Below are 16,345 nucleotides of genomic sequence, written 5' to 3'. Positions count from 1 at the left end.
ACAGTCACATCGCTGTCATCCAACCCATGTCCATCCATTCTTATATTGACGTTCATTTAAGCAAATACACAAGTGATTTGTAGACCATACAGTCTGCGACCGCAAAATTGTCTGACTGATTTGCAACATATTCTTCATTCAGTATTTGGTTATCACCACCAAGATTGGTTAGTGATGATCTAGTTACTATAATGCCACTGTCAGAAACACCCATCTTCTCCGTGTGTTTTTGTTTTTTTTAAATCTTAACTATTTTTGAGGGGGGGGGGGTGGATTTCACATGTTAATTACCACATAAACACATGAAAGATTAGAATCTGGACGCCTTTACATTCTGCATTTGTAATACACATTTAATATTTTTAACTCATTATTCCTTATTATTCATGTATTTCCATATGCTACTATATGCCATAAAAAGCATCACTTAAATGTGTGTTTTCATGTTTAGTTTGTTTTTGTCCTCTTTTTTTCACATCTGTTCTCAGTGCATATGTATGAAAAACTGTCCATTATGTCACCGTAAACTGCTCAGGCTTAAATAGGTGACTTACTGTCAAATATGTCATTGCACACAAAGAACAAGCTTCTCCAAACAAACTGTTTCATCATACAGTAGATGCTGATAACCCATCAAATTGTTTCAGTCTTTGTGTTTTGACTGTCAAGTAAAAAAAAAAAAAGTTGGCTATATAAACTTTTGTTTTCAAATCTGGAAGGCATGGTGAAACACCTGCCTCACTCTGACTCACATTCATGAATGAATGCCTTCTATAAAACACCTGGCTTTTACTCTTCCCATTTAATTTCTTACCTGGTCCATTCACTTGCTTACACAGTACTTGCAGGTTTGACACTCTTCATGTGTTTAACAGGATTACCAAATTGAAAACCTGCTCAGTATGTGACAGTGACGCCTCTGTGCTTTCTAGACATCCCCCGTTTTAGGCTGAATATATTAGTGGCTGACATGCTAGTGCAGTGGTGGGCTTATTCCCCACATGCATCCCACTTGCCACTCTTTCTTCCTCCATAACCTTCACAGTTAGATCCCGCAGAGGAATACAGTGCATTCCCTCTTCCTCTGATTTCCTGGGGCCACAGGTGGATTGTTGGTGGCCAGGTGACCACCACTGATATTTGAAGCTATTACCTTTAACCAAAATAATTAGGTATGAAGTGGTCAGAAACAAAAAGTTAGCACCTCAAGAACAAATAACGCTATACTTGTTTCTGGGGATGTTACTTTGTTGGAAGATATATATATATATATACCATCAACTGACTATGTTAAGTGAAGCCTCGATTCCAATTAATCAAAGCTGATTAGAATAGAATCTATAGATTTCAATAGAATTCAATGGATAATGAGACAGCGGGCCAAATGATAGCCTTTGGAATGCCAAAAGTGCAGATGTTTCAGCGATATAGTTGCGAGATTTAAAGTGGAACTTTTTTTATTTGATTTTTTTTAACGTCAATACCAGGTTCATTTTGCAGTTGAAAAATAGATTCTGCTTTAATCTCGCAGCTGTGTTACCAAAACATCTGCTTTTTCGGTAATCGGAAATGCTAGTACATTTAGCAGGTTCTTCTCTTTAAATAAGAGCCTATTTTGAGGCATAGTACTTAGTATTAAGCTACCATGCTTGAATAATGGAGTGTTTATTTATGGCTTATAAAAAAAAATGTTTTCCCCTGATTTTCACTTTTGATGAGTGTGATTATATAAGTTCATTAGAAATGCCACCCATGATATTTTATTTCTCATTTTCCAAAAGCCATGGTACCTTTTAGGATGTAGGAGTAATTTCCAGTAGGTCGTCTCACTGGCTGGAGGTTTCAGGAGTATTCTTTAGGTTGCGGAACAGATGGAAACTGCCATTCAAACTCTATTAACCTTACTATGCTTTACATTACTACTTCAGAGACTATGCTTAAGGGGATTCACAGTGCATTTTATAAGCAGCCAGTGTCACAAGGAAGAAGTAGTGTTGTTCTTGGTAAAGTACAACATAGTGCTATGTGAGAAAGTTGCGCTAATAAATAAATATATATATATATATATATATATATATATAGTGTGGAATGGAATAGGCGGCACTCAGCAGGCTGGTAACAAGAATAATTCCTTTATTGGCAACGGGCCGACATGTTTCGGAGAATCCTCTCCGTCCTCAGGGCCAAACTGGTCAAACAGTTTGGCCCTGTGGACGGAGAGGATTCTCCGAAACATGTCGGCCCGTTGCCAATAAAGGAATTATTCTTGTTACCAGCCTGCTGAGTGCCGCCTATTCCATTCCACAGTATTATGGGAAGTTTTCTCTCATGAGGAGGGCACCGCAGCATTTCACTTTTTCTTCCTCTGAGTGCCGGACACTACATTGGACTCTATATATATATATATATATATATATATATATATATATATATATATATATATATATATATATATATATATATATATATATATATTCAGCGACATGTGGGGTGATGCAGAGCTTTTCCTGTCATGCTACTGTGTGCACCAGAGTATTGACTTTATAATGTATATGAAAGGATATGTTAGAAATATCATCTTTGTATTATTCTAATCATTTTTATAGTCAGAATGCTGGAGCGCCTATCTTTTCTGCACATCTTAGATCAAAACTCACCAATTTCTAAGACTTTATACTGCTGCAGCTTTGCATAATTCTCACATGAAGCCTTTGGCTCATATATTGTGTTCAAATCTGGCTCTGGTGCTAGCCAGTGCCTACTGAGCCATTTACCTCACCGCGTGTCCCTGATGTATATATAATATTTATATATTTTATATATTATGTATTGTGTTTTAGAGATGCCCCAATCTAATTTTCTTATTTATTTTTTTTCAATATTTTACTGTGTAGGTACCCTTCATGTGGGTGATGAGATACGAGAAATAAACGGAATTAGTGTAGCAAACCAGACAGTGGAACAGCTTCAAAAGATGTTGGTCAGTTGCATTTTATATGTACATCATCACTTTCTATCTTTCTAATATATATACATATGCACTGTATGTATATATATATATGTGTGTGTGTGTGTGTGTGTGTGTGTGTGTGTGTGTGTGTGTGTGTATGTATATGTATATATATATATATATATATATATATATATATATATATATAAAATGAAACACACATTTTTACCATTTAAATGATACTATGTTTATATCTGCTTACTGATAGCTTGGTGTGTTTGCACTTTAGAGTTTTAATTTAAATGGTGTCAGGAATGTTTGCATTTCTGATAATGAGGTATTTACAAATATATTTTTTTTTCTTCTCAAGTTGAACATTTCACTTAATAGAGTTGCACAACTCTTCCTCAGTATAGTACGCCCCGGGAACACCACAATTTCCTAAATTCAGGTGGTGTTTTCTGTGTGGATTGTGATTCATATTACATTGAGGTGAAAACCCCAAATCATAGTAATGAGAAGCATAGTTTGCCAATGCATACTGTAGTGGTGTTTAATTATATTAAAACTTAAGTAAAACTATTGTTTATTATCACCTGTTATATGACAAAGAAATTGACAACTTTTAGTAATTGTCTGTGTGTGTATATGTAGTATATAATCACATCTATAATTCCTATAATTAAACGGAAGAATATCTTATGACAGTGTAGCTTTAATTTTAATCCTATGTCTTGTTTCTCCATCACCATTAAGAAAATCTATTTTGCTGTTTTCACTTCAGAGAGAAATGCGGGGCAGTATCACCTTCAAGATTGTTCCGAGTTACCGCACGCAGTCTTCATCCTGTGAGGTAATAACATAATACATAAGGACTACTTCTTCCTTTATACTGGTGCTAACCACCTGCTGATGGCTGACTGTTATCTGCTTCTTGGGAAGTCATTTCTGCCTGTGCTAGTAGACCATGCACACCAATTTTACAACAAAGATAACGGAACAGTAAATGTTTATCATTTCCGAATAGACATTAGACAAGGTAGCTGTGCATATTTTGAAGTTGTTAAATTTTTATTTTATGGTTTTGTATAAGCATTCTTAGTCCGAATACTAAAAAGGACACAAAACCAAGCAGATTGTGAAGAATGGAGTACAAAGCTGCTGACGCCTCAGACTTCTTCCAGTTTGTGTGCCTGCAAGATTAGCATATAAAAATATAGTATGAATCACAAAGGACAGGTTTTCATTCCCCTCTGTGAATGAGAAAAATCAACGAACTGTTGATTGAAAGAACGAAGGCTTCACTCTCAGAGCAATTTACCTTAGACTAGCAGCAAATATAAACTTATGTTTTTTTCCGGATAACATGTTCTACTGACTTTTCGAATCACTTCCAGACCCCTCTCTATAGTTACAGTGTGTGATCATCTTAAATGCACTCAATGCTTACACAAAGGGGAGGTCAGCCATATTTGGCTAAAATCTTATTTTTCATGAGAATGCAGACCATTCTTTATGAGCCTCATCAATGTCACTAGTTCTGGTGAATTGACTGGCTTCAGTTAGTTGCTGGTATAGACATTAAAACTGGTGGAATTGCATAAGACAGGAATTGACAGTAATATGCTGATTGCAACCATCTTATTTAAACATCAATTTATATAAACAATTTCGATGTGCAGATGTGTCCTCATACATCTTGCCTAATACACAATGCAACTGGAGATGCCTGGTGTGAGTGAGCTGACCGCTACCGTGCAACTCCGTTAGTGTCAGGCATCTTTTTTTTGCAGAAAATGCTTCTTATCCGTATAGCTCTGTGAATAGGACGCACAAGCAGACTCTGCTGATTTAAAATGATATTCGGCATGCCTATTCTGTTTACGACTGTGTCCTGGAAACCACTGTAACATATTCCATATGCAGATACAGCTGCAGTCACACACATAATATAGGCACGTTGCAAATCATTTTAATCCGCATAAGCTGCTTGTGTGTCCTATTCGCACAGCAATGTAAATGAGATGCATTTTAATGGAAAAAGTCACACATAAAGACACTTGGTGCTACCGAGTCACAGCATGGTGTGACTAGAAGGGCTGTTTAACGTGTCTGCGGCAAGGATGTAGGAGGACACATGTACACAATTGTATATATACTGTATCTGCAGACTGGTAGATCTAACCCAGTAGTTCTCAATCTCAACCCTCAAGTTTTTCCAACATTTCATGCTTTGAGGATTTCTATCTAGAGAAGCGGATTGGATAATTACTGACCGCAAAATAGATCAACCTGTGCATGATTAAGGAAATTCACAAAACATGACCTGTTGGTGGTTCTTGAGGACTCTGGAGTCCCTTGGTCTAACCAATCTGTTCATTAAATTTCAGCAAGTAAAGTCTTCAAAACTACTCATGCCTTGTTATGAAATGTCATAATGTCAGTGACCCAATAGTTGTTACATATTTTTCTATTGTTATTTTGAGAATGATGTTGAACGCTCTGCTAGACTCACCCTGTGCACAAGGTTATTTGTAAGCCTTTTATCACACAATGACTTGGCACAACAGGACTGGCCTCACGTTGGGTCAATAACTATTGTAAATTTATTTTCCTTTGTAGTCGTCCATTGCCATCATTCACGCAAAATCTTTACCCCCATCAAATCAGTCTTTGACTATTTTTCTTTTATTGGCCACACATTGCGGGGTCTTCCACTTTAGGTGAAAATAATCAAATTTCTTCTGATTTCCCTAATGTGTGGTCACAATAACATCATCCTGACTGTTTTGCAAGATACAGTATGCAGCAATCTAACACCAGAAAGATAAAGGAATATGAAAATTAGAAGTATGCCTGTCTGTGTCAGATTTTATATTCTACCCATTCTTAGTACAATAAATGTTGTTCTTTCTGCAGTTTGAGCATCACTATTCACTTCCAGTTAAGTAACTCTTGGAAATTGTCTTCCTGTAAAAATGGCATGAACAGTTAAATATCGTACTTGCTAAGGATTAGTTTTGTGTGCGAGGTGTAACTGATGTTTAGAAACAATTACATATGGCTTTCCTCAATTCTCTGTGAGGAGCAGCAGACAATTTATTTACAGCTGTTGAAGATTATGCTGGTGAGTGCAAAACAGAATATGAAGTATGCGTTGCTGACTGGTCCATGAGCTCCTCTAGGTGGATATTCCGTTAACTGCAGTTACATCTGCTTTATCTGATTACTTCATTGCAGCAAATTCATGTGCCTAAAGTAGAACCAATTGAAGCGAGAAATTAAAATGGTGTTGAGATTTTTCTCATTGTTGATGCAGTGGTAACTACCTTTTATGATAGTGAAAATGTGTTAACAAAACTTGTGTCTTATTTCAGAGAGATTCCCCCTCTACATCCAGACAGTCCCCAGCTAATGGTCATAGCAGCATTAACAATTCTGTTGCGGTAAGATCAGCAATTACACATACACACAAAAACAGGGGGAATATGTTCACAACCAGTTCTTAATTGACTTCTGTGTTTTTAAACTCACAGATGAGCATTCCCATCCGAACATAGTTGAAATTGTGTTTGAAGGGGGTTGTTTTTTTCCCATTTTCAAGTTTTGACAATTTTTTCTTTGGATCTCATCAGGAATCTCAGTGTTATAAAGTTTACAAAATGCATATATATATATATATATATATATATATATATATATATATATAGTAATTATTATTATTATTATTATTATTATTTTTTTTCTAATACAGAAAATCAGTGTTTAACCATAAAAGTTGTCCGGTTGACTCATTTTGTGTACTGAGCCAATATTAGAGAGAATGCAGCTTACTGTATCTATTCACAAGAAACTAGCGAAAGCTACAAAGTATAGTGGCACTACTTCCTTGGGAACTGATGAGCAATTTTATATTGTCCAGCCCACAAAATATCTGCATTTGCTGTTTGTAGTTAACAGGACCACTTAAAAACAATTTAAAAGTATTATAGAACAAAAGAAAAACAGCTTTTTTGAAGAATTTAGAGTCCGCTATCTGAGTTAATGAATTGGTGTGCCCTCTGCTGTGTGACTTGCACATACTTTGCATAACATGAGCCTGGCCTATTGTGTTAAGCTCTGTCTGATGCTAGCAGGGTTGATTTTACCCTGAAAATGTAAAAACAAATTGAAGTAGCTGCACACATCTTTTAAAAAAAATTTCTTGAACATCTTTAACACAAATTGCTTGCTTATAATGCATTGGTAGCTGCTTTTGCAGACACATACCATCTTTTTTTTTTTTTTTTTATTTACTTATGTTTATTACATACACAACAGCAAGTTTAGCATTTCTCCGGCAGGGTCCACAGGATAACATTGGGATAGGAGGTAGCGACAGCGGATTGGCACCAAACGATCAAAGCTTTCATCCTTCCAGAATGCAACGGGCATCCCTATATCCCCGCCTCCTGGCTCAGGCAATTCAGTTTTTCATTTGGCGTGGCAGGAGCCGGACCATGGTCAATCAACAGGCTATTTTTTATCAGCCATAAGCTTTTTTTTATTTTATTTTTATAGTCTTACTATATTTTTTGAGCTATCTTTTTCTAAAATTGATCTTATACGTACCTTAGAAAAAGTCGCTCCAACAACTCCCCTCCGTGTTACGACAATGCTTACCCACGTGTACAGTGCTGTTTTGGCGGGCGTCTGTGTAGGATATACTAGCAAGTCCTGCAGACGTTACCAGAGCACTGGGAGAAGGTAAGGCATTGGTTCCGCTTAGTAGGGAAACGCGAGATACAGCCGCACTGTTTCGGGATTGAGACTACCGAACAGTCACTGACACGGCTGCCACCTTGGGTGCACCAGCGCTAAGACTCAGGGATCATAGGCTCCAGGGGTAGTATAAGGCCGTGATCCCTAGGGTTGATATTAGTATTGGGGAGTAAGACGCTCCCTTTGTCGTCCCTCCCCCCGGTTCATGACCAGTTTCCTCCGAGTTTCCTGCGATAAACCGAGTTCCTGCTTCCATCTGAGACACAGTGTATCTAAAAGGACCCAGTCGCAGAATAGGCATCTGTATGACTGGTACATTGGTGTTCACTTGGGCGTCTGTGTTCATTGTAGGTTCACGGGGTGATTGTGTACACTAATAGTGTCTGGATCCACTCAGCGTTCACTAACGTATTGATCAATCCTGGAAGCGGGGGGAAGTCTCCCTGTATCCCACTCTCCTTAGCCGAGTGATACAGCTTAAGTATCTACATTTGGTATGAATAGTTGGATAAGTGCCTGATGCATATGAGTCTGTAAACTATTGCTGCTGTTTTCTTTTGCTGTGTGACTGAATATGTTTAAACTCTTATATAAGGTAATGCAATAATATGTTTCTCCTACATACTTGAAATGTATCTGTAGTTGATTATGTGCTCAGATTGCTTATTATACTAATGTATAACCTGTGACTGATTGCTAGTGTGATTGCTGACTTTACTATTTTCTGTCAGTTAATGTGTATACCAGCAAAGCAGGGAGGGAGGGAGCAGATTGTATGTCAATTAAACAAATTTTAAAGTGATTGCAGTCACAATCTGTGTAGTTAACGCTGTAAAGGGGTGTGATTTATTTATCAAGGTCTAAGAGAGGCAAGGGTGAGGAGGATACACTCTCCACAGCAGCACCAACACTCATGTCATGTTTGTTTTGCAAAGCTGGGTTAACCTCTCAGGATCTGGTTCAAAATGGAATATGTGCAAATTGTTTTAGCTTTGACCAAAGTCTCCTGAATAATCCGAGGCAGGCACAGGTTCAGGTTGAGCCCCCTTGGGCTACTTTTGCACAGACATTATCCAGTATAGCTAAGCAGAGAATGCCAGCTCCTATACCAGGGAAAGGTTACCCTATTAACCCTTACATGCAACATTCCACCTGGGGGCTATCACATCCAGTACAGGAATCGGCAGCCTCTCAACAGAAACAGGCTGAAAGGCTGGTGGTAAGTAAATCACATAGACATGAAACATCATCTCCACAGTCTACACATGTTTCAGATGAGAACTCGTCACACTCCGGGTCTGCATACAGAGACAAGGAGAAAGACCTCAGCTCAGTGGACATTCCTGAGCTTAATTAGTGCTATGAAAGCCATTCTATCCTTAAAGGAGGCAGCAGAGCCTTTGTTAAAATCTAAGGCACCTGTATGTAAACGTCCCAAAATAGTTAGGACTGAGGGCCTAATTCAGACCTTATCGTAGCAGCAACTTTGTTAGCAGATGGGCAAAACCATGTGCACTGCAGGGGGGGCAGATATAACATGTGCAGAGAGAGTTAGATTTGGGTGGGTTATATTGTTTCTGTGTAAAGTAAATACTGGCTGCTGTCTTTTTACACTGCAAGTTAGATTTCAGTTTGAACACACCCCACCCAAATCTAACTCTCTCTGCACATGTTCTATCTGCCCCCCTGCAATGCAAATGGTTTTGCCCATCTGCTAACAAAGTTGCTACTACAGTCAGGTCTGAATTAGACCCTGAGTTTCCAGGGTCAGAACAGCTGACGGAAATTATGCAAGAGGCTTGGGTTACACCCAGTAAGAAGTTTAGAATTCCAAGGAAATGGAATTCCCATTATCCTCTTCCGGCTGGGGACTGTTTAAAAAGGAAGGTGGCTCCCAAAGTAGATATGCATGTAATCTGATTGGTGCGAAAATCTACATTACCTCTGCCTTCAACATCATTAAATGATGTCACAGATAGGAAAATAAATGGTTTTCTTAAAACCATTTTCTCCTAGACTGAGGCAATCATAAGACCAGCCATGGCTTAAGCTTGGATGGCAAAAGCAGTGGCAGCCTGGGCTGATGCATTGGAGGATGAAGTTTCAATGGCATCTAGAGAGCAAAAATCCCATATTGCACATATTAAACAGGCAGCTATTTTTATGGAACAAGCAGCCTTGGATATGGGTACAATTGCTATTGTCAGCTCAAAGAGCGGTTTGGCTACGTACATGGAAAGCTGACTCAGACTCTAAGAAGATTCTGGAGTCTTTGCCTTTTACTGGAGGTATTCTTTTTGGTAAAGAATGAAACCGTATTTTGGAATCGGAAGCAGACTCCAAGAAAGTAATATCTCCTTCCATACATAAATCCAAGCCTAGTTTCTCTATCGTCCTAGTGGATGCTGGGGTTCCTGAAAGGACCATGGGGAATAGCGGCTCCGCAGGAGACAGGGCACAAAAAGTAAAGCTTTTTCCGATCAGGTGGTGTGCACTGGCTCCTCCCCCTATGACCCTCCTCCAGACTCCAGTTAGATTTTTGTGCCCGGCCGAGAAGGGTGCAATCTAGGTGGCTCTCCTAAAGAGCTGCTTAGAAAAAGTTTAGCTAGGTTTTTTATTTTACAGTGATGCCTGCTGGCAACAGGATCACTGCAGCGAGGGACTGAGGGGAGAAGGAGTCAACTCACCTGCGTGCAGGATGGATTGGTTTCTTGGCTACTGGACATCAAGCTCCAGAGGGACGATCACAGGTACAGCCTGGATGGTCACCGGAGCCACGCCGCCGGCCCCCTTGCAGATGCTGAAATCAGAAGAGGTCCAGAATCGGCGGCTGAAGACTCCTGCAGTCTTCAAAAGGTAGCGCACAGCACTGCAGCTGTGCGCCATTTTCCTCTCAGCACACTTCACACGGCAGTCACTGAGGGTGCAGGGCGCTGGGAGGGGGGCGCCCTGGGAGGCAAATGATTACCTATAATGGCTAAAAATACCTCACATATAGCCCTAGAGGCTATATGGAGATATTTAACCCCTGCCTAATGTTTCTAAATAGCGGGAGACGAGCCCGCCAGAAAAGGGGCGGGGCCTATCTCCTCAGCACACGGCGCCATTTCCTCTCACAGCTCCGCTGGTCAGGACGGCTCCCAAATCTCTCCCCTGCACTGCACTACAGAAACAGGGTAAAACAGAGAGGGGGGGGCACATTTATGGCGATATTTGATATAACAAAGCAGCTATAAGGGAGCACTTATTATAAGGCTATCCCTGATATATATATATAGCGCTTTTGGTGTGTGCTGGCAAACTCTCCCTCTGTCTCCCCAAAGGGCTAGTGGGTCCTGTCTTCGTTAGGAGCATTCCCTGTGTGTCTGCTGTGTGTCGGTACGTGTGTGTCGACATGTATGAGGACGATATTGGTGTGGAGGCGGAGCAATTGCCAAATATGAGGATGTCACCCCCTAGGGAGTCGACACCAGAATGGATGCCTTTATTTATGGAACTACGGGATAGTGTCAACACGCTAAAGCAGTCGTTTGACGACATGAGGCGGCCGGACAATCAATTAGTGCCTGTCCAGGCGACTCAAACACCGTCAGGGGCTGTGAAACGCCCTTTGCCTCAGTCGGTCGACACAGACCCAGACACAGGCGATGACTCCAGTGGTGACGGTGACGAATCAACCGTATTTTCCAGTAGGGCCACACGTTATATGATTTTGGCAATGAAGGAGGCGTTACATTTAGCTGATACTACAGGTACCACTAAACAGGGTATTATGTGGGGTATGAAAAAACTACCTATAGTTTTTCCTGAATCAGAAGAATTAAATGACGTGTGTAATGAAGCGTGGGTTGCCCCTGATAAAAAGCTGATAATTTCAAAGAAATTATTGGCATTATACCCTTTCCCGCCAGAGGTTAGGGAGCGCTGGGAAACACCTCCTAGGGTGGACAAGGCGCTAACACGCTTATCTAAACAAGTGGCGTTACCCTCTCCTGAGACGGCCGCACTTAAAGATCCATCAGATAGGAGGATGGAAAATATCCAGAAAAGTATATACACACATGCAGGTGTTATACTACGACCAGCTGTAGCGACTGCCTGGATGGGCAGTGCTGGGGTAGTTTGGTCAGAGTCCCTGATTGAAAATATTGATACCCTGGACAGGGACAATATTTTACTGTCGTTAGAACAAATAAAGGATGCATTTCTTTATATGCGTGATGCACAGAGGGATATCTGCACACTGGCATCACGGGTAAGTGCTATGTCCATTTCGGCCAGAAGAGCTTTATGGACGCGACAGTGGACAGGCGATGCGGATTCAAAACGGCATATGGAAGTTTTGCCGTATAAAGGGGAGGAGTTATTTGGAGTCGGTCTATCAGATTTGGTGGCCACGGCTACAGCCGGGAAATCCACCTTTCTACCTCAAGTCACTCCCCAACAGAAAAAGGCACCGACTTTTCAACCGCAGCCCTTTCGTTCCTTTAAAAATAAGAGAGCAAAGGGCTATTCATATCTGCCACGAGGCAAAGGTAGAGGGAAGAGACAGCAACACGCAGCTCCTTCCCAGGAACAGAAGCCCTCCCCGGCTTCTACAAAAGCCTCAGCATGACGCTGGGGCTTCTCAAGCGGACTCGGGGACGGTGGGCGGTCGTCTCAAAAATTACAGCGCGCAGTGGGCTCACTCGCAGGTAGATCCCTGGATCCTGCAGATAATATCTCAAGGGTACAGGTTGGAATTAGAGACAGATCCACCTCGCCGTTTCCTGAAGTCTGCGTTACCAACGTCCCCCTCCGAAAGGGAGACGGTTTTGGAAGCCATTCACAAGCTGTACTCTCAGCAGGTGATAGTCAAGGTACCTCTTCTACAACAAGGGAAGGGGTATTATTCCACTCTTTTTGTGGTACCGAAGCCGGATGGCTCGGTAAGGCCTATTCTAAATCTGAAGTCCTTGAACCTGTACATAAAGAAGTTCAAGTTCAAAATGGAGTCACTCAGAGCAGTGATAGCGAACCTGGAAGAGGGGGACTTTATGGTATCCTTGGACATCAAGGATGCGTATCTCCACGTTCCAATTTACCCCTCACACCAGGGGTACCTCAGGTTCGTTGTACAAAACTGTCACTATCAGTTTCAGACGCTGCCGTTCGGATTGTCCACGGCACCTCGGATCTTTACAAAGGTAATGGCCGAGATGATGATTCTTCTTCGAAGAAAAGGCGTATTAATTATCCCATACTTGGACGATCTCCTAATAAGGGCGAGGTCCAGAGAACAGCTAGAGATGGGATTAGCACTGTCTCAAGAAGTGCTAAAACAGCACGGGTGGATTCTGAATATTCCAAAATCCCAGTTAATACCGACAACTCGTCTGCTGTTCCTAGGGATGATTCTGGACACGGTTCAGAAAAAGGTTTTTCTCCCGGAGGAAAAAGCCAAGGAGTTATCCGAGCTTGTCAGGAACCTCCTAAAACCAGGAAAGGTGTCTGTACATCAATGCACAAGAGTCCTGGGAAAAATGGTGGCTTCTTACGAAGCAATTCCATTCGGCAGATTCCACGCAAGAATTTTCCAAAGGGATCTGTTGGACAAATGGTCAGGGTCGCATCTTCAGATGCACCTACGGATAACCCTGTCTCCAAGGACAAGGGTGTCTCTTCTGTGGTGGTTGCAGAGTCCTCATCTATTGGAGGGCCGCAGATTCGGCATACAGGATTGGATCCTGGTGACCACGGACGCCAGCCTGAGAGGCTGGGGAGCAGTCACACAAGGAAGAAACTTCCAGGGAGTATGGACAAGCCTGGAAACGTCTCTTCACATAAACATTCTGGAACTAAGAGCGATATACAATGCTCTAAGCCAGGCAGAACCTCTGCTTCAGGGAAAACCGGTGTTGATCCAGTCGGACAACATCACGGCAGTCGCCCATGTGAACAGACAGGGCGGCACAAGAAGCAGGAGTGCAATGGCAGAAGCTGCAAGGATTCTTCGCTGGGCAGAGAATCATGTGATAGCACTGTCAGCAGTGTTCATCCCGGGAGTGGACAACTGGGAAGCAGACTTCCTCAGCAGACACGATCTTCACCCGGGAGAGTGGGGACTTCATCCAGAAGTCTTCCACATGCTGGTAACCCGTTGGGAAAGACCAATGGTGGACATGATGGCGTCTCGCCTCAACAAAAAACTGGACAGGTATTGCGCCAGGTCAAGAGATCCGCAGGCAATAGCTGTGGACGCGCTGGTAACGCCTTGGGTGTACCAGTCGGTGTATGTGTTTCCTCCTCTGCCTCTCATACCAAAAGTATTGAGAATTATACGGCAAAGAGGCGTAAGAACGATACTAGTGGTTCCGGATTGGCCAAGAAGGACTTGGTACCCGGAACTTCAAGAGATGATCACGGAAGATCCGTGGCCTCTACCTCTAAGGAGGGCCTTGCTTCAGCAGGGTCCCTGTCTGTTTCAAGACTTACCGCGGCTGCGTTTGACGGCATGGCGGTTGAACGCCGGATCCTAATGGAAAAAGGCATGCCGGAAGAAGTCATTCCTACTTTGATTAAAGCAAGGAAAGAAGTAACCGTGCAACATTATCACCGAATTTGGCGAAAATATGTTGCGTGGTGCGAAGATCGGAGTGCTCCGTGGGAGGAATTTCAACTGGGTCGATTCCTACATTTCCTGCAATCAGGATTGTCTATGGGTCTCAAATTGGGATCTATTAAGGTTCAAATTTCGGCCCTGTCGATTTTCTTTCAAAAAGAATTGGCTTCAGTCCCTGAAGTCCAGACCTTTGTTAAGGGTGTGCTGCATATACAGCCCCCTGTGGTGCCTCCAGTGGCACCGTGGGATCTCAATGTAGTTTTGGATTTTCTAAAATCTCATTGGTTTGAACCACTAAATGCAAGAACAGCTGGAGTCAGAAAATCTGACTCGTTGTTTATATTGTATGCACCCAACAAGATGGGTGCTCCTGCGTCTAAGCAGACGATTGCTCGTTGGATCTGTAGCACAATCCAACTTGCACATTCTGTGGCAGGCCTGCCACAGCCTAAATCTGTAAAGGCCCACTCCACAAGGAAGGTGGGCTCATCTTGGGCGGCTGCCCGAGGGGTCTCGGCATTACAACTTTGCCGAGCAGCTACGTGGTCAGGGGAGAACACGTTTGTAAAATTTTACAAATTTGATACTCTGGCTAAGGAGGACCTGGAGTTCTCTCATTCGGTGCTGCAGAGTCATCCGCACTCTCCCGCCCGTTTGGGAGCTTTGGTATAATCCCCATGGTCCTTTCAGGAACCCCAGCATCCACTAGGACGATAGAGAAAATAAGATTTTACTTACCGATAAATCTATTTCTCGGAGTCCGTAGTGGATGCTGGGCGCCCATCCCAAGTGCGGATTATCTGCATAAATTGTACATAGTTATTGTTAACTAATTCGGGTTATTGTTGAAGGAAGCCATCTTTCAGAGGCTCCGCTGTTATCATACTGTTAACTGGGTTTAGATCACAAGTTGTACGGTGTGATTGGTGTGGCTGGTATGAGTCTTACCCGGGATTCAAAATCCTCCCTTATTGTGTACGCTCGTCCGGGCACAGTACCTAACTGGAGTCTGGAGGAGGGTCATAGGGGGAGGAGCCAGTGCACACCACCTGATCGGAAAAAGCTTTACTTTTTGTGCCCTGTCTCCTGCGGAGCCGCTATTCCCCATGGTCCTTTCAGGAACCCCAGCATCCACTACGGACTCCGAGAAATAGATTTATCGGTAAGTAAAATCTTATTTTTCCAGTTTTTCGTCCCTTTCGGACTCTGAAAAGCAAAAGGAAAGGGTTATGGCAAATCGTCTCAATCTGACAAGTCTGGTAAGACTAAAAAGCATTGGACTACCAGAGGGCCGGCTTCCAAATCAGAAGATAAACCATGAGCCTGATGGTGTGGTCCTCCACCTGGGGGACCCCAGGGTGTGAGGCAGACATCTTCAGCTTGCACATATCTGGCAGCAGTCTACCACAGATGCCTGCGTGCAAGAAGCGGTATCTCACGCTTATGCGTTTGCTTTCAAGAAACACCCTCCTCAGGTTTTTTTGTACCAGCCCGTCTTCATTGGAAACGAAGGCCAGGGCTTTGCAAGAGACAGTTCAGAAGTTGCTTCAGTCAGGAGTGATAATTCCAGTTCCTTCTGCACAATGAAGACAAGGTTTTTATTCCAACCTGTTTCTAGTGCAGAAGCCAAACAGGTCGGTCGGCCCATACTCAATCTCAAAATGCTGAACAAGTACATTTGGGTGCCTCGGTTTCATATGGAGACTTTACGTTCCATTATTTTGGTCATGGAACCAGAGGATTTATGGTATCCCTAGATGCTTACCTTCATGTTCCTATAGCACTGTCCCATCAGAGCGCTATCTCAGGTTTGCTATCCTCCAGCAACATTTTCAATTTTAGGCCCTACCATGTGGACTGGCCACAGCTCCCAGAGTGTTCACCAAAATTATGGGGATAAGGATTTTTCCATACCTCGACTATTTATTAATTCTGGCACAATCTCAGGAATTGCTTCAGTGTCCTCTGCGGCAGACAATAGCTTGTTGGCTCATAAATTGAGCAAAGTCGTACCTGGTTCCATCACAACGGAT

The 16,345-nt window shown here is 42.3% G+C and overlaps 1 protein-coding gene across 13 annotated transcripts in view; it reads left to right on the top strand.

Annotated features, from left to right (window-relative positions):
* Nucleotides 1–16,345, top strand: part of CASK (calcium/calmodulin dependent serine protein kinase) — an 887,710-nt gene that overhangs the window by 744,922 nt on the left and 126,443 nt on the right. For 8 of the 13 annotated variants that reach the window (XM_063955614.1, XM_063955611.1, XM_063955609.1 and 5 more), the window contains 3 exons: nucleotides 2,895–2,980; nucleotides 3,735–3,803; nucleotides 6,328–6,396. In XM_063955614.1, coding sequence (XP_063811684.1) covers nucleotides 2,895–2,980; nucleotides 3,735–3,803; nucleotides 6,328–6,396 — 224 coding nt within the window. The remainder of the gene's footprint in view (nucleotides 1–2,894; nucleotides 2,981–3,734; nucleotides 3,804–6,327; nucleotides 6,397–16,345) is intronic. The other 5 variants (XM_063955617.1, XM_063955620.1, XM_063955619.1 and 2 more) reach the window with 1 other exon arrangement.

The sequence above is a fragment of the Pseudophryne corroboree genome, chromosome 2 (genome assembly GCF_028390025.1).
Source record: "Pseudophryne corroboree isolate aPseCor3 chromosome 2, aPseCor3.hap2, whole genome shotgun sequence".
Lineage (NCBI taxonomy): Eukaryota > Metazoa > Chordata > Amphibia > Anura > Myobatrachidae > Pseudophryne > Pseudophryne corroboree.
This window is presented reverse-complemented; position numbering and strand designations above follow the sequence as displayed.